Source organism: Schistocerca cancellata, chromosome 4 (genome assembly GCF_023864275.1).
Source record: "Schistocerca cancellata isolate TAMUIC-IGC-003103 chromosome 4, iqSchCanc2.1, whole genome shotgun sequence".
NCBI classification, from domain to species: Eukaryota; Metazoa; Arthropoda; class Insecta; order Orthoptera; family Acrididae; genus Schistocerca; species Schistocerca cancellata.
The window spans coordinates 517,212,221-517,238,753 of record NC_064629.1 but is presented as its reverse complement, the minus strand read 5'-3'; the positions used below and the strand labels follow the sequence as shown (position 1 = coordinate 517,238,753).

The window sequence follows — 26,533 nt, the reverse complement described above, 5'->3', positions numbered from 1 at the left end:
GCTGGGCAGAGCAGTTATTAGACACCACGAAGGGCACGTTGCGTCGCAGAAATGGCAGTAGCACGAGGATAACGTTCTAGGCAATGTAGCGGGCATTGGTTACTTTATCCTGCAAAAACACTAGTACTGAATGCAAACTACAATTGATTGCCCCCGCACCATGAAACCTCGGATGGAACCTGTACGTAGTGGGCGAATGCACTTTGGAATAGGCAGATCGTCATGTCTACGCCACACACGCATACGTCCATTATTGGCATACAGACAGAATCTACTCTTATCACTGAAGACGACAGAGCCCCATTCTACTGTCCAGTCAACTCTTTCACGACACCTGAGTATGTTACATGAATGCGTGGTGTCATGTCCGAAGGAACAGGCACCACACTTTCATATAACCGGTTCACTTCGATGAGCAATGATTCCACAAACTCCAGGAAGGATGCACATATACATCCGACCTCCAGTGGGAATCTAAGATTAGCGGGCACGGATGACATGAGCAGGGACAGCGGAGAGGTGGCGCTGGATGGGAATGTCAGTCAGCCAGGGAGCGTACAGAGACAGTCCGTACAGTGGCGTTAGACTCTGTGTCCGGATGGCATAGTGGTTAGTGCAACTGCCTATTAAACAGGAGGTCCTCAATTCGAATCCTGGTCCGGAACACATTTTCACTCGTCGTCTCTAAAGCCGTATAAAGCCCCGATGCAACTGATATCAGTTTCTTCCATTTCCTTTCCTACTCCTCCCCCATTTTCACCTTTAGTTTACATAATAGACACAAGAGTAGCCATGACTGGGGTGTCGTGGTGTCAGTGGTAGCCTGACCAGAGGCACACGTGGTCTTAATCTTGCTGAGAGTAAACGATTCACAATGGTCTCTGATGATACAGCAGGTGCAACTTGTTGCCCGGATTTCGTCCCTGGATGATATTCGGTCCGGCATCACTGCACACACAATGCGTCGATCTTGAAGTGCATCTATACTACACCGACGTCCAGAATACAGTTTACAGGTGTTGGAATGTTTCATGGGAATGTTCCACGGGCCACTCATCAAAGCAGCGACACACCATCAGTACATTGTGCCCAACATGTACAGCATTCCGTCGATACGTCTACCCAGCTTCCCAGGGACTCACTATGCGATTCCGTTCAAATTTCTGAAGTTGTTAAACACGATTAAGTACTCGTCGGTGGTGCATGGTTGTACCCTAGATTGTTCGTCTCTAAACTCAGCAAACTTACCGTCTGTAGAGTCAAAACAGCGGTTTAAGAGACAGGCCTCCTGAGTGTCATCTGATCGCTGATGATCGTGACAAATGAATCATTAACGCTGTAACCCCTCATTATGCACGTATTATACGCTGGTGCCACTAAACACAATCCTTGAGGGTAATGCATTTTTTCCAACAGTGTACAAAGAAATCTGCTTGTAAATCACTTGCGCGTCTCATCTTAGAATTTCGATCAGATGTGTGGGACTTATATCAAATAAATCTAACAGGAAATACTGGACGCATCCAAAAAAGCGATACGAGCGTTCCAAGATTTGTTTGACTTACGGGAGAGCGTCACGTAAATGTTGGAAAATTTGAATTGCCACACTCTTGAAGACAGATGCCAACTACGCAACAAAAGGCTACTTACAGAACTTCAAAAACCAGTGTTAAGTAAACAATCTAAATATACTCCTCAGTCCCATACATATCGATCCGGTACGGACTGCGAAGATAAAATTGTCCAAATAAATGACGCACGGCTTTTCAATAGTTGTCCTTCCCGCCCTTCGCGAATGATTGTAACGGGAATAAATCCTAACATTAGAGACGGTGCAGTATATACTTCGTGATTTACAGAGTATCTTTATAGATGTAAATGTAGGCGTAGATGATTTCTTTGAAAAGGACACGTTAGATTTCCTTCCTCGTCCACCCAAACCATCTCTAACGACCTAGTCGTTGACGGGACATTAAAACCTCATCTTACTTCCGTCCTTCCTTACTGCTTTGCAAATAAAAAGGTTTCTCTTATCTCGAACACGTCAGTTAATTTGTCCAGTTGGGAATGCGAATGTGGAATTATGATTATCGAGTGTTTGTACAAGAGGGCGGTCAACGATAGTATACTCGGTGATTTGCTGGCTGAATTTTCTTGAAGTTTCTGGGTCCGTTTACTCAGATGACTCTTGTATCTGCCGTCTCTCGTCTGTGGAATTCTGGTTCATTCTGCCACCTTAATGACTGACGAGGAGAACTCCCAAGTGCCATAACGTGATTTCCCAGAAACTACGCTTAGTGGAAGACATTTCAGAATATGCAAACATGTCTCTCAGCTTATCTGTAGATACTTGACCGTTTCTGAGGAAACAAAGGTCAGTGTTTCCGTTGTCATTTAGATGTCTTTCTGCGCTCAATAAGTTCAGCTTTATTGGTGAGTTGTGGCTAGCGTCGCTGCCTTCCACTTTTGCGTCCCGTGTTCGAAACCTGGTTATAGTTTTATTTTATTTTCATTTATCTACCCTTGTCCTTGGAAGGTTATTAGACGAATGTTTCTTATCAAGATATGGTATAAAAGGGCGTTATATTAATTGTAAAATTACGACTTGGTTTCACAACAATTGTCATACATGTATTGTATAATATATGTGTGTATGGTATTTTCAGGGGTTACAGTCTTTTTTAAATATTCATATTCTTCTTTTCCATTCTTATGTCAATTCTTCATTCTTATACTTTATTCTTATGCTCATTCCTTAGGAAGATTTGGCGCATTCCATCGAATGATACCGATCGTAGAAACAGTCGAAACATAGAAATTCCGTACACAACGAGCGCCGCACGAAGACAGGTTTGCCACAGTGACATTTCTTCAAATGAATCTCACTCGAGAAAGAAACGTCGTTAACACAGGTGAAGATTTCACACGCTGGCAATCATTTTACGATAAACCACAGATAACGTATTTCTTTTCCGAAAACTGTCGCTGGCGTTTGATTATGAGTCAAGATACACTCCAGAATTTTCACCGAAAACGACGTTATTTCAGTATACAACGTAAAACATTCGCGTAGCAATCTTCTACGGAAATGGGTAGATAAAGGAAAAACAAAAATAATAATCGGCGCTCGAACACGGGGCGCAAAAGTGTGAAGCCACTGCGCCACCACTCCGTTTCAGCTACTTACTCACTCATTAGGTATATAAAGTACCTCGAAAACTTTCACCGTAGTTCTCTCTGAAACGTTCGAATATCTACCGATATCCCGAGACAGATATTCGCTTATTTTGACCACTTTTCCACTGAGCAAAGTTTCTGGGAAATCAGGATAGCACTTGCCGCGTTCTCTTCACGAGTTGAAAATCAGCAGTCTTGGAGCCATGTCGGGCAGTTTCTAAGGAAAGAAATGCAGTTGGAAGTGGAAAGTATCGCGACGTACAGGAAGTGTGTGTGCGTGTGTGCGCAGGTGGGCAGCGGCAGTGGGGATGCGCCACTAGCGGCCACCGCCACCAGCAGCAGCACACAGCAGCACCAGAGACCGGGAGCGCGGCGGCGAGCGACGACCTGGAAGCGATGACAGACCCGCGAGACAGCCCGCTGGGCAACGAGAAGCAGCTGCTGTCGCTCGAGATGAACCAGTGCGGCGGCTCGGCGCTGCTCGAGGCGGTCGAGGTGACGACCGGATCCGGCGCGGCCGCCGCCGTCGGGGGCGGCAAGACGTCGGAGCCGCTGCCCGAGCGCGGCACGTGGGCCGGCAAGCTGGACTTCATCCTGTCCGTGGTGGGGCTCGCCATCGGGCTGGGCAACGTGTGGCGCTTCCCCTACCTGTGCTACAAGAACGGCGGCGGCGCCTTCCTCATCCCCTACTTCCTCACGCTCGTCCTCGCCGGCATCCCCATGTTCTTCATGGAGCTCGCCCTCGGCCAGATGCTCACCATCGGCGGGCTCGGCGTCTTCCGGATCGCGCCCCTCTTCAAGGGTAAGCACACTTTCTTTGTATGGACACTTACACGCCATGGCCATTTGGCACGGTCTTTTTTTCTATATCCTATCTCGATTCCGTTTGTACGCATTGCATGTCAGGTTTTCTTTCTTGTTTTACATAGTTCCACCATTGCGTTGGGTGCAAAGAGCCAGCAACTCAATTTATTTACTACTTAATTTAATATACCATTTGTTATGTTGACCTGGTGTATAAACAAGTCTTTAGAATGTTCCATTGAAATTATGTTATAGTTAAATATTAGAGACGCGTGCTTTGGTTTGAAAATGAATGGTAGCTTTCTAAAATAGTCACAATTGAAGATTCTGAAGGTGGCAGGGGTAAAATACAGGGAGCGAAAGGCTATTTACAATTTGTACAGAAACCAGATGGCAGTTATAAGAGTCGAGGGGTATGAAAGGGAAGCAGTGGTTGGGAAGGGAGTGAGACAGGGTTGTAGCCTATCCCCGATGTTATTGAATCTGTATATTGAGCAAGCAATAAAGGAAACAAAAGAAAAGTTCGGAGTAGGTATTAAAATCCGTGGAGAAGAAATAAAAACTTTGAGGTTCGCCGATGACATTGTAATTCTGTCAGAGACGGCAAAGTACTTGGAAGAGCAGTTGAACGGAATGGATGGTGTCTTGAAGGGAGGATATAAGATGAACATCAACAAAAGCAAAACGAGGATAATGGAATGTAGTCGAATTAAGTCGGGTGATGTTGAGGGTATTAGATTAGGAACTGAGACACTTAAAGTAGTAAGGGAGTGTTGCTATTTGGGGAGCAAAATAACTGATGATGGTCGAAGCAGAGAAGATATAAAATATCTACTGGCAATTGCAAGGAACGCATTTCTGAAGAAGAGAAATTTGTTAACATCGAGTATAGATTTAAGTGTCAGGAAGTCATTTCTGAAAGTATTTGTATGGAGCGTAGCCATGTATGGAAGTGAAACATGGACGATAAACAGCTTAGACAAGAAGAGAATAGAAGCTTTCGAAATGTGGTGCTACAGAAGAATGCTGAAGATTAGATGGGTAGATCACATAACTAATGAGGAAGTATTGAATAGAATTGGGGAGAAGAGGAGTTTGTGGCACAACTTGACTAGAAGAAGGGTTCGGTTGGTAGGACATGTTCTGAGACATCGAGGGATCACCAATTTAGTGTTGGAGGGCAGCGTGGAGGGTAAAAATCGTAGAGGGAGACCAAGAGATGAATACACCAAGCAGATTCAGAAGGATGTAGGCTGCAGTAGGTACTGGGAGATGAAGAAGCTTGCACTGGATAGAGTAGCATGGAGAGCTGCATCAAACCAGTCTCAGGACTGAAGACCACAACAACAACATTTCCAAATTTTGACACGAATTATTTATGGAAGAATGGTACAACTGGTAGAAGCCAGCCCCTGGGTATATCACTTTGGGCTCGAGAGAAATGTAGGGACACGCGAGGAAACTGATCCTACGACTTACAGAATATACACTGATAAGCCAGAACACTGTGACAACCAACCTACTATCGATATAAACCAGTCAGCGTCACCTGACGAGGAATGAGTGGTAGTCAGACACACGCAAGGTAGTGTCAGTCAGAGTGCTGTCCTTCTGTAGAATGGGGAACTAGTGCGGTCTGTCTGAATTTGATTGAGGGCAGACTGTGATGGCCCAAAGGTTCTGCACGAGCATTTCGGAAACTGCACGATTTGTCGGGTCCTCGAGGAGCGCTGTGGTGTGTGTCTCCAACACGTAGCGAAATCAAAGTGAAACCACGTCCAGACGACGTGCGATTGCACGGCCATTCCTCATTACAGATGTCGGACGTCGTAGCCTTGGCAGACTGGTAAAACAAGGAAGGCAGCGAACTGTGGCGGAACTATCACCAGTCCTTAATTCTGGGCGGAGTAGAAGTCTGTCCGAACACACAGTGAACCGAACACTCCAGACGATGGGCCTCCGCAGCCGACGACCCATGTAAGTGCCAAAGTTAACAACACGACATCGGAACTACGACTGAAAAGGGTACGCGACCATTGGCACTGCACGTCGGCGCTGTGGCAGAGCTTTGCGTGGTCTCATGAATTCCAATACCTTCTTCATGATACCTATGAGATGGCGCGAATCCTTCTTCTTCCAGGGGAAAGCTCCTTGACACCTGTACCGCGGGCGGAGATAAGCTGGCGGCGGCTACATTATGCTCTGGGGAACATTCACGTGGGCATCCATGGGTTCAGTGCAGCTTGTGCAAGGCACCATGACGGCCAAGGACTATCGTACACTGGTTCCAGACCACGTACAGCCCTTCATGACGACCAAGTTTCCCGACGGCAGTGGCATTTTTCAACAAGATAATGCGCCATGTCAAAAAGCCAGAAGTGTGATGTAGTGTTTCGAGAAACACAGTTGCGAGTTCCAGTTGACATGCTGCCCCCCTCCCCCCCAATTCATCAGATCTGAACGCGATCGGACACATCTGGCATGTGATTGAATGTGGCGTCGGACCTCATCGTTCCCCTCCTGGAATTTACGAGGGGTGACTTTTGTGTGCAGATGTAGTGCCAACTCCTTCCAGCGATCTACCAAGGCCTCATTGCTTCCAAGCAACGACGCATCGCCACTGTTAAACGTGCCAGAAGTTGACATATCAGCTATTAGTTAGGTGGTCATAATGTTCTGGCTGTTCAGTGTAAGTTGAAGAAAGGCACACCAACCTTTATAGCATTGGTAGATATAGAGGAAGTTTTTGACCTTGTCGACTGGAGTACACTCTTCGAAATTCTGAAGATAATATGGATAGAATGCATGGAGCGAAAGGGTATTTACAGCTTTTACAGAAACTAGACTGCGGTTTAAAAATCGAAGGACATGAAAATGAAGCCGTAGTTGAGAAGGGAGTGAGACAGAGTTGTAGCCCGTCCTCGATGTTATTCTAACTGTACATTGAGCAATCGGTAAAGAAACCAATAAAGAACTTGGGAAGCGAATTTAAGTTCATGGAGGATAAATAAAAATTTTAAATTCTACCGATGACATTCCAGTTCTGTTATAAACGGCAAAGGATTTGGGGGAATAGTTGAACGGAATGGTTAGCGTCTTGAAAACAGATTATAAGAAGAGCACCAACAAAACTAAAACAAGAGTAATAGAGTGTAATCCAATTAAATGAGAAGATACTAAAGGAATTAAAATTATGAAATGAGAAGTAAAAGAAGCAGGTGAGTTTTGGCATTTCTGAAATAAAATAACTTACAATGGCTGAAGTAGAGAGAATATAAAATGCGGACTGGCAACAGAAAGAAAACTATCTCTGAAAAAGAGCAATATATTAACATCTAATATAAATTTAAATGTTAGGAATTCTTTTCTGAAGATATTTGTCTGGAGTGCAGCCTTGTAAGGAAGTGAAACGTGGACAATAATCAAACTGATGTAAAAAGAAATTTATGGCACAACTTGACTAACAGAATGGATCGATTGATAGGACACATCCTGAGGCATCAAGGAATTGTCAGTTTCGTAATGGAAGGAAATGAGGTGGGTAAAAATTGTAGAGGGAGACCAAGGCTTGAATACAGTAAGCAGGTTCAAATGGGTGTACATAACTGGAGCTATGCAGAGATGAAGGGACTTGCAAAGGATAGAGTTGCGTGCAGAGCTGCACCAACGCAGTCTTCAGACTGAAGTCCACAACAACAACAAACTTACATGGTCCTTGGTCTTGCACTTAAAATGCAGTGAGTTTCAAAAAGATTCATACGATACCTTCTACATAAATCAACACAGAAATCTGTAGTAAATTTTAACTTTTTCTTAGGACTACCTAAGAAACATCCGATTTTACATTAGTATATCTTTTACGTGCATGCACATGCAATCTCTTAGTACTTTTTATAATTACATTTACCATCAAAGTTTCCATTCACTTTTCACAAATGTCAAATCTGGGTCCACCGTACGTACATCCAGGCGATGATCAAACTCATCCGACAGTTTTTTGCGAGGTGTCTGAAGATGCTGCATTCACTGTTGTTGCTATGCAGTGACGCACTCCACTCAAAGTTGTTGGAAGGGGGGGGGGGGGGGGGGCAGGGGCACATATGCCGATTCTTTGACAAATTCTCGCAAAACAACATCACATACCGTGAGATAAAGCGCCACTGAAGGCCTATGGTGTAATGCGAGATCCGTACATCGTTTACGGCTGACACTTCTTTGAGACAACTCGTTAGGAATTGCTTTCACATGCAGGTGCCAGTGAGGAGGTGTTTCGTCTCGTGGTATAATGAATATTTCGACGTGTTCTAGAACTTATGGAAAAAATTAGATCTCCGAAATACCCAGGTGTGTCATTCCTGCAACCCTCTTTTAAAACAGCTTTAATCATTTCTTCATTTCTAAGGGAAAAGATGCAAATCACATAAAGATTTGGAGACTGTCTCACGTACTGCACGGTGGTATGTTGCTGCTGAGTTCCCCATACTCTTACATTGGGCAAGTTTCTATCTACATTCATGTAGAAGATACAGACTTGTAAAATTGGATACATCCTTTTGAAACACCCTGTAACAATCTATCCTTTTAACTGCTGGGTGTTCTCCTTTCCGTCAAGAGGCACTGCTGCTACTTCGTTTCCTAGACCAACTTTGGCTACACATGTAGGACGGGTTTATGGCCGAAACGACACAAACTGCTGCTTGGGACGTCAAGCTGCGAGGATCGTCAAGAGCGAGATTTGTATACAGCGCTTATCACAATTTGTAGCGTAAACTGTCACAGGTAAAAGTGTAAGAGGAAAAAAAGGGCAGCGGGAGTGGTACCAAATGATACGTTGCTTGTGTGAAAAAATATTCTCGAACCGTCGGTGTAGAAATGCAACCTGCTTCTACCTGCAGGCGGCACTTACAATATCACCGATATAACAGCTACTACGTTTCATCTGATAAGATAAATTTTGTGCATGATGATTAGCTTCAATACGCGAAGTAGAACGGAACATTGATGTTCATACCGGATAGGCAGATGATCAAGACTAGAGAGAAAAAGTTACGCGATAAATTTTTAAAAATGAACAAGTTTAGTATTAATGAATTCTGGAAAGTGCGTAGTAGAATGACAAACGATTTCTTGTCGCTCGAGAGATAAAAGTATTGTACATCTCAGAAATAAACAGATACTAATAGTAGAATTCGAAAATGACCTTTGGAGAGAAAATCATTCTTTCCTCATCGTTTGTTGGCGAGAGGGACTGGTGACTAACGTGGTAGAGAACTTAGTCTGATGTCTCGTCGACGTAAATATTATTAAAGACGGACCAGTAACCCAATGAATTGGAGGAAGAAAACGTAATGGTCACCACAGGATTTACGCGAAGAAATGAAACCACATAAAATGGGAAGCGGAACAGCTGGATTGAGAATCGAACTCCATTCCTCCTAAATTCCAGTACAGTGACTTAATTACTGTGCCACATCATTCAATACGTTCGACAGCAACTTAAAAACATATAGCTAGAGATCAGCTTGGCCTACTTTCAATTTTACAGTCGTGGTGTTTCATTCATTCTATATGGGTATAGTTTTCAAATTTAACAATGTTTAAGTTATAATTCTCTAACTGTACTCATGCGCAGGGGCTGGTTTTGTTTAACCACCTCCAAACATTGTCGTGATGGAACTTTTATGGCAGTATTCGGAATTCTTTCAGCGTCCTGTTGTTTCTCTTCAGCAGTCCTTGGACTGTCTGCGGACACTTGTAGCTACGTGCTAAGCGTCACGCAGTCACTGGCAGAATGCAAAACATGACATTATCCAGTGACGTTTCGGTTATTCCAGAATTGAAAAACGGTTACAAGTAGTCGAGATTGTTCGTCACAGAATTTAGAAATGTTAAAAATGTTAAATTTGTGGTAAGGTCTTATGGGAGAAATGTCTTTTAGCGAAAAGCCTATAAACATATGGTTCTGTGCAATGCTATGGAAAACACGATCTGAGACTCTGAAGATTTGACAGAAGCTTTTGGAAATATGTAATAAACAAATCACAAGTATTTGAGTAACATCAATGAAACTACCTGACGGACTGAAACTGTGTACCGGGTGGGAACACGAACCCGGTATCTTCGAGGGATGTGCTTTTATCAATTAAACCATACAGATACTGCCCAGGACCCGTCCACATAGCTTTATTTCTGCAGCGCATCTGCCCCCCTTTCCAAACTTTACAGAAGCTTTGCTGCATACCTTTCTAGACTAGCAATCTTGAAAGAAAGGACAACGCGGAGAAATAACTTATTCACAGTCTTAGGGTTGTTTCCGGGATGAATCTTTCACTGTGCAGCGCAGCATACACTCTTATGAAATTTCGTGATGGATCAGGATTATCTTCCGGATCGAAACACGAATCTGGTAACACATCTTTTGCGGTCAGTGCTCGTAGCGACGAGTTATCAAGGTACTTCTCAAAACTCCCTCTCTCAGTTTCAGTCTTTCCTGGAGCAGCACACATTATCAGTCAGTGAAGAAATTTGTAAAAAGCGCACACTCCCCCATTGCTCATTTCACACACATCGGCACAACCGCTCGTCTACTTTCACCACTGACGAAACCAACCCCTAAATCTTCCGCGTAAATACACTGGGAATGATCAGTGACTTGCACTGAAGTCAGTGTCTATGAGTTTCTTCAAAGCATTCTACATGATTATTTGAACATCCTTTAATCCTTTAGCATTATCTGCACATCGTACTGAAAACAGTTTCTCAAGGAAAGAAAACAGTTTGACAGTTAGTGGTTAGTAATCACACTGCAGTAACACTATTCAGCTTACGATGAAACTGCTAATTTCTGCGCCGGCCAGGATGGCCGAGCGGTTCTAGGCGCTACAGTCTGGAACCGCGCGACCGCTACGGTCGCAGTTTCGAATCCTGCCTCGGGCATGGATGTGTGTGATGTCCTTAGGTTAGTTAGGTTTAAGTAGTTCTAAGTCTAGGGGACTGATGACCTCAGATGTTAAGTACCATAGTGCTCAGAACCATTTGAACCATTTTTGTCCACTCTTCACCTTCATAACTGCTGAACTCTCTAGGAACAATTTCAGTGAGGTGTCTGACATTCAGTATGTGGAGGAATGGCAGCTCATTCTACTTCAAGATCCGAAAACAAAGACGGTAGTGACGTAGGACGCTGGCGCCAGGAACAAGATTGTAACTCATCCCAGACGTGTTTCGTTGGGTTTAGATCGGGGCTCCTGGCAAGCGAGTCCATCTCAGAAATGTTATTGCCCACAAACCAATATCTCACAGATGCTGTTTTATGACAGGATATATTGTCATGATGAAACAAACATCATCGTCTCCGAACTGTTCCCCTCCTGTATGCAATGCTCAATTCCGTAAAGTGTGTTCGTATCCTTCTGCATTTTGCGTTTTCTTAAGCACTATAAGGGGACCACACCTAACAACACACAATACCTCTATACCGTAACACCATCACCTTCATACTTCACTGTTGGCTGATTTCATGCGATGTTTTTACAACCACTCTCCGCAGTGCTCGACGGTCACTGTCTGTCACTACGTAACGAATGCCTTGTCTTAGGTTAGCTGTAGTTGTTCCTCTAAGTTTCCACATTACAATCACACCATCAACAGTCGAGCTGGACAACCTTAAAAGGGTTAAAATGTTCCTGATGGATATGTTACTCGGGTGACATAGAATGCCTAGTTCGAGTTTGAAGTCATGAGCTCTCCTGAGCGACACAACATCCTGTACTGCTTCTCTTCTGCCAATACAGTACTCCCCGCTTCCTTTTATACTGGAGGCTCCACCTCTCGTCACATACAGTGGTAAAATCCGAATTACAGAGAAGTGTCGGCGTACTTTTGGTCACATAGCATATGTAACGGTCCTGAGCAGCCTTTTTGAACGTCTCAGCTCGCTCACAGCGTTCCAACAATCTAATGCCACTTTAAAATAAGCGATAAAATATTAACATATGCACAAAAGTTTGGTTATATTATGCGTATGATAAGCTAAACAGATACATGTCGTCCCGCGTTACTATCTGAGCAATATCATACATTATGGTAAATAAATAAATGTCATGTGTTAGGGCCTCTCCTCTGCTATGCCAGTCCCTCCTGGATATCAACCCCCCCCCTCCACCAAATTCAATTCTATAAGTCCCTCCAGATCCTTGAGCACCATGCACTCCACCTCACCTTCCGTATACGCCTCTCGTCCCCCACGCGGATTCTCTACGACCTGATTCCTTTCCCTCATCTGCTCCTATTTCTCGAACATATCCGCATACTCTACATCTCCCGCCGCCTTGATCCCCCTCATCCCCTAGGTGCTCCTCTCCTCTCCAATCCCCGCCCTCCGCCGCGCCTTCACTGTTGTGTCCCCCCTACCCTCCATCTCTACACCCTTCATTTCCCTTCCCAAGGTGGCTTCCATCAACTCCCCCTCCTGGATGATGCCCTCTCTCCCTCCATTTATCCCTCCTATCAACTCTTATCCTCATCTCCCCCTCCTTTCCTCTGTCCTTTCCCCGGGCTCCCTCTTGCCCCCCTTCCATCCTGTTTTTTCCCCACCTACCCTCTCTCTGCCTCCCTTCTCCCCCCCTCCAAGTCCTTTTGCATTCCCCTCCTTTGCCTTTCCCCACTCCCTCTCGCGTCTGCCCAGCCCCTCCCCCTCTTATGAGTCCTGCTCCTCCGTCAGCTCCTTCTCACCCTCCCCCCCCCCCCACTTCGTCTTTCCTCTCCTCCCCCCCCCTTTCTTTCCCATCATCTGTCCAGGTTACCCTGTCTGCCCTCAGCTGTGGTGTGTCATATTTGTGACAACTTTTTAATGCCGTGTTCAAATGAGTGTTCAGTGTTGTGCATCTTTCCAAATTGTTGCAAACGGAAATCATCCTGTCGCTGGACGTGATTTTTATATCTCTTACGAACAGAAACCAGACTGTCACCGTGTTTCTAAATTGTCTATTGTTTTACCTGTCTGCTTCCTGTGTATTTTATTAGCATCACCAACCCTTTGTTTTATGTTTTAAGTTCGACAATATTCCGCCATTTTACCATTTAAGTTACCGATTTTATCACCTGCATTTATTATTCATTATCTTCATTTTTTTCAAACAAAGTCTGTAGGCTGAAGAGCGGCGTACTAAGCTGCTGCTAGCCCGCCCGCTTTGGGGGGAATCGAAACTCAATAAAGGATAAAAAGAAAACTAGGGCCTCCCGTCGGGTAGACTGTTCGTTGGGTGCAAGTTTTTCGATTTGATGCCAATTCGGCGACTTGCGCGTCGATGGGGATGAGATGATGATGATGATTAAGACAACACAACACTCAGTCCCTGAGCGGAATACGTTATGATTAGAGAATGTCTACACATCATCCTGTGCGTGTTCATCGTTGCACACAGAATCTGGCCCATTGCAGGTGGGGATTCAGGAATAGTTCCTGCGCCAATGCTTTAACAGATGGTTTAGCGCCAATTCTGTAACAGTTGGTTTTAACAGCGTATGATTTAAAACAATCGAAATGCAGTTTTTTGTATTAGACAAGTTAAGTGTTTGATGCAGCCTTTCATTTTCTAGTCGCCGGAGTCCTTTATTTCCCTTGACCTCCGTCTGTCCCTAATCATCAGTTGCTACAACGACATATGTTTTAAAGGTCAATATACACTCCTGGAAATGGAAAAAAGAACACATTGACACCGGTGTGTCAGACCCACCATACTTGCTCCGGACACTGCGAGAGGGCTGTACAAGCAATGATCACACGCACGGCACAGCGGACACACCAGGAACCGCGGTGTTGGCCGTCGAATGGCGCTAGCTGCGCAGCATTTGTGCACCGCCGCCGTCAGTGTCAGCCAGTTTGCCGTGGCATACGGAGCTCCATCGCAGTCTTTAACACTGGTAGCATGCCGCGACAGCGTGGACGTGAACCGTATGTGCAGTTGACGGACTTTGAGCGAGGGCGTATAGTGGGCATGCGGGAGGCCGGGTGGACGTACCGCCGAATTGCTCAACACGTGGGGCGTGAGGTCTCCACAGTACATCGATGTTGTCGCCAGTGGTCGGCGGAAGGTGCACGTGCCCGTCGACCTGGGACCGGACCGCAGCGACGCACGGATGCACGCCAAGACCGTAGGATCCTACGCAGTGCCGTAGGGGACTGCACCGCCACTTCCCAGCAAATTAGGGACACTGTTGCTCCTGGGGTATCGGCGAGGACCATTCGCAACCGTCTCCATGAAGCTGGGCTACGGTCCCGCACACCGTTAGGCCGTCTTCCGCTCACGCCCCAACATCGTGCAGCCCGCCTCCAGTGGTGTCGCGACAGGCGTGAATGGAGGGACGAATGGAGACGTGTCGTCTTCAGCGATGAGAGTCGCTTCTGCCTTGGTGCCAATGATGGTCGTATGCGTGTTTGGCGCCGTGCAGGTGAGCGCCACAATCAGGACTGCATACGACCGAGGCACACAGGGCCAACACCCGGCTTCATGGTGTGGGGAGCGATCTCCTACACTGGCCGTACACCATTGGTGATCGTCGAGGGGACACTGAATAGTGCACGGTACATCCAAACCGTCATCGAACCCATCGTTCTACCATTCCTAGACCGGCAAGGGAACTTGCTGTTCCAACAGGACAATGCACGTCCGCATGTATCCCGTGCCACCCAACGTGCTCTAGAAGGTGTAAGTCAACTACCCTGGCCAGCAAGAACTCCGGATCTGTCCCCCATTGAGCATGTTTGGGACTGGATGAAGCGTCGTCTCACGCGGTCTGCACGTCCAGCACGAACGCTGGTCCAACTGAGGTGCCAGGTGGAAATGGCATGGCAAGCCGTTCCACAGGACTACATCCAGCATCTCTACGATCGTCTCCATGGGAGAATAGCAGCCTGCATTGCTGCGAAAGGTGGATATACACTGTACTAGTGCCGACATTGTGCATGCTCTGTTGCCTGTGTCTATGTGCCTGTGGTTCTGTCAGTGTGATCATGTGATGTATCTGACCCCAGGAATGTGTCAATAAAGTTTCCCCTTCCTGGGACAATGAATTCACGGTGTTCTTATTTCAATTTCCAGGAGTGTATATTAACAAGCAGTTAAATTAGAGACACCAAACTAAAAGTATGCAGTACTATCTTTCGCCCCTATGGTGGCCACCTTTTGTCATGCACTCAGCAGCCACCAACAGAGCTCGGAGATTGGTCGAGGTTAGGTCCAAGACATTGTAATTCCGCTCGATGGTCAGTACTAGGTCCAAACGCTCTGATTTCGCTCTATGGCGTCACATGTGAGCTTAAATAGGATTTAGGTCATGTAATCTGTTAGGGCCACACATGCTCCCTCATACCTCTGGAATGGTCCTCAAACAATTGTGACTCACTTCGGGTGCGATAGGGTCGTGCATTGGCTTGCTGAAGTACAGATTGCTACCGGTTTGCTGTAAGCGGGCGCAGGGCCCACGCCTCCCGCGGTCGTAAAAATGGGATCCATGCCTCCTAGAAAGCTGGACTCACGCCCCCCCCCCCCCACCCCCTTTCAAAGCAGGTAGTAACTTATATACTTCTAGATGAAGCTGTAGGACATTATTCTGTCGTAAGTAATACGGAAAAACGGCTCTAACTATCCTGCACGTTGAGACCAAAAGAAAATGATTCTCTAATGTTTAAGTATGAATCAGTGGTTTTTGTACCAGTTCATTTAGCGTTACACACCCTGAAGGTATTTTCAAATTTATATTTTTATATTGTTACATATATTTAAAAATTTATTGTCATATTAGCCTACTACGTATTCCCATCTTTAAAATTGACAAGATTTTTTATTTTAGTTTCTAGTTCCAGGTTAGTTCTGCCCACATGGATGGAAGAAAGAGTGCGTTTTAGTCTTCACAAGCCTCCACTAAAAAATCACGAAACGTTTGTAGTTTTTCAGACACAGGCATCGCTGACATTAAGTGCTCAGGCATCGCTGACATTAAGTGCTCAACAAAATACAGAGTGTTTGTAAATGAATATCGGGGTTTAAACGCTTTATAATATTTTTTATATTAAACTTACAGTTATAAATGGTATGTCAAATGAAAGAGCAACTCAAACAGTTTTACCAAGAACCTTATAAATGTTCAATAAGAGCACCATTTTTTACACGACACACATCAATATATAGCCGAGTTCTTCCCAAACATTGATAAGTGTGTCTTCAGTAATTGTAGCAACAGCTGCTTCAATCCGACTTCTTAATTCAGGAAGGTCTGCTGGTAGCGGAGGCACGTACATACGATCCTTGATGAAGCCCCAAAGGAAACGTAGAGGCCATGCAAAGCAAGCCCTGTCATTGGGCCCCTTGCGGCCTATGCAGCGTTTGGGTACAGTGAAGTTCAAGCAAATAATAATTTTTTTGTAAAACTCTAAATCCTCTCTCTCAGACCCCACTCTATGGGGAGAGAGATAAAGTTTTAGTTTTAGCGAATCAAGATTTACGAAGTAAATAAGTATTTTTTATTGATCCGTAACCATTTTCCAAGCAAAAATGAGGACATGGATTTTCTTGAATTACAGCGCCAACTACCAAGAATCAAAACAAATGTTTAAGACAAAATGTACGTAGTTTTTTATGTATAATCTGATGCTGCAATAAAAATGGGGAATCCCATTTGAGATTTTAAAGTTGCCTCCCGCCCCACACCCAGCTGGGGTGGTGGGCTAATTTTAGCACCAGCAGATATCAAAATGGTTCAAATGGCTCTGAGCACTATGGGACTTAACTGCTGTGGTCATCAGTCCCCTAGAACTCAGAACTACTTAAACCTAACTAACCTAAGGACATCACACACATCCATGCCCGGTCGCGCGGTTCCAGACTGTAGCGCCTAGAACCGCTCGGCCACTTCGGCCGGCCCAGCAGATACCCCCTCGAAAATAATCAACTTTGGATTCTACACATTTTTTTTGTGTGAAGCTTATTTTTCGAGTTATTCTGGTTTGTCAACTTAAAACTTACACCCTGTATACGAGAGAAACTTCCCGATTTATGGAATAGTAGCCATGTGCCAATGGAATAGTAGTCATGGGCCAACGTTTGTATCTTTCGCCACTAGCTCTTTGTTAGATGAAATTTACATGTTTCGATTCTTACATCAATCGACGCTTCACTTCCATGTTTCATTATACTTTCTTCAAAGGCTGAAAACATCGTAGATGGAGATGATTTCATACCTAGATTATAATATTTGTCAACAACTGCTGAAAAGACATGCTAATAAAATAAAGTTTTCTAATAGTTCAACAAATAAAAGCTTTTGGAATGTAATGTCCATTAATAAGCCCATGGATCGTAAAAAGCCACAAAAAAACCTTGTGTATTTCTTGAAAGTTCTGTCAACATATATTAAGTCGGATTGACGAAATATTTTGAGGTTTTCGGCTTCATAATATTCACAATGTTCTTGTCAGCATCATTACGTAGCAACAAATACGTCTCATCTTGTTCAGAACAACATGCACTTCCTGAATATTTGCGGATAATTTCGGCAAACATCTCCGCTTAGCTTTTGTAAATAGACTTACAAAAGTGTCGATATCTTTAGTGGTTATTTTTTCAGCTTATTCTACTTTTAGTTGAACATATACAAGTTCTGATGGTGTCTCACTTACATCTTCTGCAGTTTTCCTCTTCCAATCAAAAACTAGCTTCTGATCCTGGATTTTTTCACCAACTATTTCCGCGTGGCTGATGTCGTCTTGACCCTTGAGCACGTTTGTGCATCTGTGTCAGCAATGGAGGCAGTAATATTAAAAGTTTTGCAATTCTTAATGTTGCGTGTCCACCGCACTAAACCACCTTGAGTTGCTCAGTTGGTAGAGCACTTGCCCGCGAAAGGCAAAGGTCCCGAGTTCGAGTCTCGGTCCGGCACACAGTTTTAATCTGCCAGGAAGTTTCACCTTTTAATAATTTTTGGAATCCGAAAGCGTAACGTTTCTGAAGTAGCATCTTGTGTCACTTTCTACTCACAGTAATTGCAACAGATTTGGAGGACATGTTCACTATGAAAGGATCTGCATTAGACTGAATCATGAAGCCACAAACTTCCACTCCGAGGAGACAGGGAGGGCTCGGGGCTAATTCCTACTGGTAGGCTTGGGTCCTGCTACCTCCTACTTGGTTACAGGAGACGTGGGTCCAGCGCTCCTGTAAGCGACACAGACCCACCGCAGGTTGCTGTATTGTTTGCTGTTGTGACACTATGTAAGACGTAGCAGGTCTCCATTTTCACCCACATAAATATCCGCCACACTTGACTAGTCCCGGCGGAGGTTCGAGTCCTCCCTCGGGCATGGGTGTGTGTGTTTGTCCTTAGGATAATTTAGGTTAAGTAGTGTGTAAGCTTAGGGACTGATGACCTTAGTAGTTAAGTCCCATAAGATTTCACACACATTTGAACATTTTTGAACACTTGATTATTTGCATCACCTGCCTGAACAGTGTCCTGTTTGCCAATCTGATGCATTACGTCATGCAATAAATGAGTTTCGCCATACTTGCACACTACCGTAGCCGTGTACGAACATGAGGTGCGACCTGTTAGTCGGGAAGACCCTTTCCTATGCTTCGACCATCCAAAGACAATGATCCTGATTGCGATAAATAGAGTATACGTGTGAAGTGGGGGCCCTGTACATTACAGCGAGGATCTGGGTCTAGATAGTATGGCGACTCACTGATCGTTACTGTCTAGTATTGAATCGCCATGTGATTTACTATACAATGATCAGTTTATCCACTGTCACAATGTTCTCATCATCGATGGGCCACAAATACTTAACCCACCAAACTTCGACGCGCGTTGGTTAAAACTCAGGAATCGTGTACAAGATTTCAGATCCTCGATCTGGCATCCTGACTGAGTTTTCATGTAGTTTCAATAAACCATTTCGCGAGAAAGCTGGGATGGGCCTGTCAAGACCAGCACATGGACGGATCACCGTCAACAGATTTACATGCCAGCACAATGGCGGGAAATCTAATATTAAAGAACGTAATGCAAGCATCTCTCCTCCCATTGACAGCCAGGTATTAGTGCTGAAAATTTCTTCCACTGTCAGGATTCGAGCGGGCTGTCATCTCGAGTCATCTCGAGTCATCTCGAAAGCTAGATGTGCACCAGGGCTACAGGAGGTGCCATCACTATGAACAGTACCTTGTGATTCAGAATAAAAGACTGGATCTTTGGCACACTGTGTTGATCAGGAAATTTTAAAACTATAACCTAGTGGTCCTGCTGATAGCAGAACTTAGGCTGCTACAGAGCGTAGTTCTTTCACTTATGGTCAAGAAAGTCATCTACACAACTTCAGTTTAGGGGCGGAGAACTATGACAAATTTTCTTCTTTTTCAACCATGGACATTTTCAACGAAATCAACATTTCTTCGTTGACATCGACACTATTGATGGTTCTGACACTCCAACTGCCATTTACATCTTGCAGACACTTTCTGGATGCAACTTTCTTGGCAGTTCTGCTTGTATTTACTTCGATTACCTGGGCTGCAGGATGGTTTTTGAGCAGGCATCTGTAGCGAACTCTGACGTCAAACAGAGATACATACTGTATGCTTACAGGTAATACACTTTTTAAACTCCTCTCTGTCCAACACCAGCATCTCGTCAGTTGAATGTATTTCCCACGAAAAAGAATAGAGATAGTGAAACTTCTTTATTTAAATGAGTGTGTCTGTACTTACATTGCACAATGACTACGTTATTTGATTCTGAAACAGCTGAGTAAAACTAAACATACTGAACCTATTGTCTCTTTACTTTTTCTTATCATGTCAACACTGACCCACAATATTCTAGCACAACACAATCAGAACGCTCAAAAAATTGCAACCTGACTTCAAATAATTAATTCAAAAGAATGACCCTGACTAAAAAGAAATCTTAACAATAACCTATACATTTCATGCATAATATTCAATCTCCAAGTCGAACATGTACAGATCGTTAGCCTACGCTAACACTCCAGACCTCTACCCTCCATCAATGCTAACTTCTCACATATAACATCCATCACTGCAGGCTGTTCACCTCCAACTGCCCAACTGTACTCCCATCACTGCTGGCGACTAACTTCCAACTGCCCAACAGAACTTTCTTCTTTCATTTCCTAGTGCTCCATTTTTTTAAGAATGTAGATCATAAAATTATTATTTAATAAGTCTGTAGACATAAAGTGTGTACATTAGTATATTTATTAAATTTTATTTTGCAAAACCAATGTTACAGCGCAACTAGAAACTACGTATCAAATAAAATAAACAAATATGTAAAGGCAAAGCAAAAAGAAACATCATCCACTAGCCATACGGCGTTTCATAAGTAAGTAAAAATTCTCTCAACTCTCGTAGAAAGATACTTGCCATAATCAAGTGTGTAGACGTAAAAATATTTCTCATCACTTCATAAACATTTCTGTAAGTAGCACAAAGTACGAGCTCTACAGTGTAATCGTATGTTTCCAAGCAATACCGTATCGTATTTGTGACGCATTCTGCAAAGAAATGTCAATAACCGAGGTCAACATCCTCTCTTTTCTGCATGCAAGCGCTTGCGAAAGTGCGGGTAGCTTCAAAGTGGCTAAAGCAGCGCAAGGAAAGTTTTACAACAAGTATGTTTCAAAACAAGTAGTGCGCAGCCCAGCGCAGCGTTACGTCAAGATCACGTACACACTTTACTGAAATGTTTACAGCAGTCTCTGCTGCAATGACAGATTGATACCAATAAAAAATTTCACACGTTGAAAATTTACATTAGAAGTGTACAAAAACGAAATTTCATGAATAACAGTGTCCAAAAATTTCGGTCGGCGTTGTTGTACTCACATTCCCATATATATTCACATCTCTTAACTCTTCAAGTATGATTCTATCATAACATCTCATAGCAGATCAATCATCAATCACATCTCAGAATCGTCGTAGCTTCTTTCAGTAATCTCAAAACGTCTAAAAAAATTCTCTCTGCTCGCATCAATAGAGTCATCTACCTCAAACGTACTTCAAAAATCATGAACCCATACAAAATAAATCACTCAAAACTCTCGTAGTATCACAGTGGTTCCTAAAGTAATTGTGAAAAGTTCCCAAAATGCAGACAAAGAACAATTTTATAAGTGTGAAGTAATCTAACTGCGTAATTACGTAAATATGTGTGAGTGATATAGTAAAAAAAATGTTTGTCTCTCTCAGTTAAATGATCAGATAGCTGTGTAATTCTGTGTTAGAGAAATATGGTACCAATGTGTAAATTTTCATAAGCAAATACCATATTAGCTAGGGCTCCTTGCGCTTGCCACATACATGGTACACAAAGTAAGCGTCTACCCCCCCCCTCCCCCCTGAGGGTTGATGTAATTATAACCTCAGATGTTACAGATAACAACATTGGAATGAAATGTATCGCGGAAAATCTTCTCTGTATCATAGTAGTTCTAAAATATTTCTGAAAAATATTCCAAGTAATAAAAATAATCACTCAAATGCGTGTCATGTAGTGCTAAATTGATAAAGAAAGTTCTCCAGAAGTCAATGGCATATACAAAAGTAAAAGTGCTATACATATAGATGTCGTAGTTATTACGTACATTACCGTGACCAAGAAAGTACTGTACTGTAATATATGGTTGTTTTACGAAAAATACCTATCTCATTGTAGCTGTGTCACAAGTCATTACCAAAATATGGTTTACTTTTCAGAAGAACGCAGAAAAACTGTGCAGACATAAAACAATTTTAATGCAAAAATAATAATGAAAGCTGTGTCACTCATTAGTAGCGTCGTAGTATAATCGTGTAGCCGTCAAACAAACCAAATACTGTGTCGACTGTAACCTCTCCAAAAGTACTTTAAATACAAAATGTCTTTTCAAGTAAGCCAAAATGTTGCAGTAAAACCTCATTATCAGTGTATGTTCCAAGAATGTGGACTTCATAGTAATGATGTAATAGTGCAACTAACAAGCAAAATGTACACACATTGAGACTGTGTCGTCTGTTCCCTATAAAAGTGGACTCGTAAAATTACTAAGTTCCATAGGTTCTTGACTGGATAGTTGACTTCAAAACATTGTTGCATGTTATCAGTTTCTAAGTGTGACTAACTGTAATAGTAAAATGAAGTAAGATGAAACTTCTTTATTTAAATGAGTATGTTTCTACTTAAATTGCAGAATGACTGAGAAGATGAAACTTCTACGTTATTTGATTCTGAAACAGCTGAGTAAAACTGAACATACTGAGCCTACTTTCTCTTTACTTTTTCTTATCATGTCAACACTTACCCACGATATTTAGCACAACACAATCTGACTGCTAAAAAAAATTACAACCTGACTTCAAATAATTAATTCAAAAGAATGACCCTGACTAAAAAGAAATCTTAGCAATAACCTATACATTTCATGAATAATATTCAATCTCCAAGTCGAACATGTACAGATCATTAGCCTATGCTAACACTTCAGACCTCTACCCTCCATCAATGCTAACTTCTCACATCTAATATCCGTCACTGCTGGCTGTTCACCTCCAACTGCCCAACAGGACTTCCATCACTGCTGGCGACTAATTTCCAACTGCCCAACAGAAATTCCATCACTGCTGGCGACTAGCTTCCAACTTCCCAACACTACTGACGATTAACTTCTAACAACGAGTCCAACCAGCCACAGAGTCTCTTACAAAGAAAGCGGCACAGTCAGAGATCCAATGCAAAGCGCTACACCGTGCTGCCAACCCAGAAGCAGTCCACTTACGTAGCACTATGCATATGGTTGTGTAATTAGGCCCAATCTTTGTCATTATCTATGTAATGAGGGTCTATCTTTGAGTCAGTTTCCCTACCAAAAATAAATTAAGTACTCTAGCTTAAACTTCCTCTCCCGCATCTAGATAATTTCCATTTGTTGGGGGGAGCACTTGGGCTTTTCGTCCAGGAGCACCAGGGTTCGAGTCCCGGAAAGCGCACCGCCATTTTTAATTTCCTGTCAATTCCAAGAGCCTCTGGTGGTTTAATTTGTTAGAGGAGTTTCACGTGGGCTCTCCACCAAGGAGAACCAGGGTTCGAGTCCCAGAAAGGATACAGCCAATTATTCCTGGGTGAGGGGTAGGGTGAGATGTCAGCACAGTCCTGGGACTAAAAAACTCCCACCAAAATTCGAAATTCCTGCCAAAATTCGAAAATCCCGCCAAAATTCGAAATTCCTGCCAATAGGGTAGGTTGATGGAGGGCATTGGCGACGAGGAGGGGGAGGGGGAGGGGGAGAAGGGGACTGGGGCACACGTGCAGCTGAGAAAGCACATGACGTCATCTGGGGGCGTGGTTGGGCGTGGTCAGTGGCAGGGGTGGGTGGGGATGAGTGGGTGCACTGGTGATTAATTGATCACTTTCATTAATTTGTATATCAATTTGATATCAAAATTGTTCTAGCGCCGCCAAATCCCTACTACTCACGACATCTAGTAGATAACAGATGCATTAAACAGGTGGAACCCGTATCCCTGGATTTTCAAAAGCCATTCGAGAGTGTAGCACGTAGCTGAGTGCCACCAAAGGTACGATTATTGGGAGTATCCTTACAAATACGTTATTGTCTCAATGAATATTTCACTAAAAGAACACAGTACATTATTAGCATCATGATGCTGTAAACAGGACCTGGTTTCATCCGAAAAAATGACGTTTTGCCATTCGTGCACCCCGGTTCGTCGTTGAGTACACCATCGCAGGCGCTATTGTCTGTGATGCAGCGTCAAGGGTAACCGCAGCCATGGTCTCCGAGCTGATAGTCCATGCTGCTGCAAACGTCGTCGAACTGTTCGTGCAGATGGTTATTGTCTTGCAAACGTCCCCATCTGTTGACTCAGGGATCGAGACGTGACTGCACGATCCGTTACAGCAATGTGGATAAGATGCCTGTCATGTCGACTGCTAGTGATGCGAGGCCGTTGGAATCCAGCACGGCGTTCCGTGTTACCCTCCTGAACCCACCGGTTCCATATTCTGCTAACAGTCATTGGATCTCGACCAACGCGAGCAGCAATGTCGCGATACGATAAACCGCAATCGCGATAGGCTACAATTCGACCTTCATCAAAGTCGGAAACATGATGGTACGCACTTCTCCTCCTTACACGAGGCATCACAACAACGTTTCACCAGGCAACGCCGATCAACTGCTGTTTGTGTATGAGAAATCGGTTGGAAACTTTCCTCATGTCAGCACGTTGTAGGTGTCGCCACCGGCGCCAACCTTGTGTGAATGCTCTGAAAAGCTAATCATTTGCATATCACAGCATCTTCTTCCTGTCGGTTAAATTTCGCGTCTGTAACACGTCATCTTCATGGTATAGCACTTTTAATGGCCAGTAGTGTACATCGCCTTAATCTACGTGCTTTCTGTCGCTATTTCTTTTCTCCCATTTTTCCTGTGGTTCTGCAATTTGAAAATAACCTTTACGACAGCACCCCATTCCAGCTTCCCGAAGATACTGACGCACTGCTACCTGAAAATCCCCCACCGTCTCGTAGCGTTGGCCTCGCATCTGTTCCTCAACAGAACAAACATTTGGTATTCAGAGGGCACCAAGTCTACATTGTAGGGAGGATGTGGAAGAGTTCCCCATCAATATGTCCTCATATTCTCCACAACGGCACGATCAGTGTGAGGACACGCATTATCCTGTTGCACAATGATCTTCCTTCCAGGGCGTTTATTGCGCATTGCACGACAGAGCTTTAAAACTGCCTGGATGTAGCGGGAGGCGTTTATGATTTTTCCAGGTTCAAAAAAATCGGTCAGGTCTTTCCTTGTTGTTCTCTGTGGAGGCAGTTTGAGGACGATCGCTAAGAGCCTCACCAAGGATACACGCGTTTCCATCTCTGAAATGTTTCACCCACCTCCTAACGCTGCTGGCGCCCATGCAGACATCTCCATAGGAAAACGTTGCAGTCTGAGGTGAACTTCAGCAGCACACTTTCTCTCATTAACAGGGAATTCAATGACAGCACCATGTCGAAATGAAACACTGATGTCGGCCATTTTGGAAGTACTGGCTGTGGTCACATTATAGAGGCTAATGGCGTCACAATATGGCAGCGTGTGGTGTAAGGCCTGTAGATTAAGATCTTTCAGTTGTTTTTATCACATAGTTGAAATTGCAAATTTTAACAATGGATTTCTCATGACTTTTGGTATGGCCCTTGTTCACTAATTTTTTTGCTTCTTTCTTAAACGCATTATGTCATTTTACACTAATTTTGGTCGCTAATAGAAACTTTATTTACATTTGTTATGCACTCCGTCTTCAGGCCACAAGTGGCCCATCGGGACCACCCGACCGCCGTGTCATCCTCTGTTGAGGATGCGGATAGGAGGGGCATGTGGTCAACACACCACTCTCCCTGTCGTTATGATGGTTTTCTTTGACCGGAGCCGCAACTAGTCGGTCGAGTAGCTCCTCAACTGCCATCACGAGGCTGAGTGCTCCCCGAAAAATGGCAACAGCGCATGGCGGCTGGATTGTCACCCAACCAAGTGCCGGCCACGCCCGACAGCGCTTAACTTCGGTGATCTCACGGGAACCGGTGTATCCACTGCGGCAAGGCCGTTGCCCCATGTTTGTTATGAGGGTGAGTCAAATGAAAACTTTAAATTTGTGATAACAAATCGAAATTTCGCTCCGTTATCCTGTAAGCTGGTAAGCGTGCTACAAACAGAATGGCCTGTAGGTGGCAGCATAGTGCAGATGCACACATACCGTCGCACTGTCAGTATAAAGATGGCCGCCCCACTTGCGACTTGCACCAGGGAAGAACAGCGTTCTGTTATTCGGTTTTTGCGTAGTGAAGGTGTGAGACCTACTGAAATTCATCGACGAATGAAGGTTCAGTACGCTGATGCATGTTTGTCACAGCAGCAAGTCTACGAATGGAGTAGGAAGTTCGCAAATGGTGTGACTTCAGTGGAAGATGCTCCTTGTCCACGTCAGGCACGACGTGCTGTGACTCCACAGAACACTGCAGCAGTTAAAGCCATAGTTAAGGAAAACCACCGAGTGACACTGAATTACATTGCAGCATGTTTACAGATTAGTCATGGGTCAGCACACCACATTGTGCATGATGTGCTCCAGTTTCACGAAGTGTCTGCAAGATGGGTGCCACGTCAGCTGACTCCTGAAATGAGAGAACGACGTGTTGATGCTTGTGAAGAACTTCTTCGGCACTTTGAACGAGAAGATGATGCTTCCTTGCAAGAATCGTTACTGGGGATGAAACCTGGGTTCACTTCCACGAACCGGAAACGAAGAGAGCGAGCAAGGAATGGCGTCATTCCTCATCAACAAAATCAAAGAAGTCTCAAATGGTTCTGAGCACTATGGGACTTATCATCTATGGTCATCAGTCCCCTAGAACTTAGAACTACTTAAACCTAACTAACCTAAAGACATCACACAACACCCAGTCA

General features: G+C 44.1%; 1 protein-coding gene across 2 annotated transcripts in view; it reads left to right on the top strand.

Moving 5' to 3' along the window:
• Positions 1-26,533, top strand: part of LOC126184570 (sodium- and chloride-dependent GABA transporter 1) — a 382,301-nt gene that overhangs the window by 213,808 nt on the left and 141,960 nt on the right. For both annotated transcript variants that reach the window (XM_049926999.1, XM_049926998.1), the window contains exon 2: positions 3,467-3,979. In XM_049926999.1, the coding sequence (XP_049782956.1) occupies positions 3,574-3,979 (406 nt within the window). In that variant the 5' untranslated portion in view covers positions 3,467-3,573. The remainder of the gene's footprint in view (positions 1-3,466; positions 3,980-26,533) is intronic.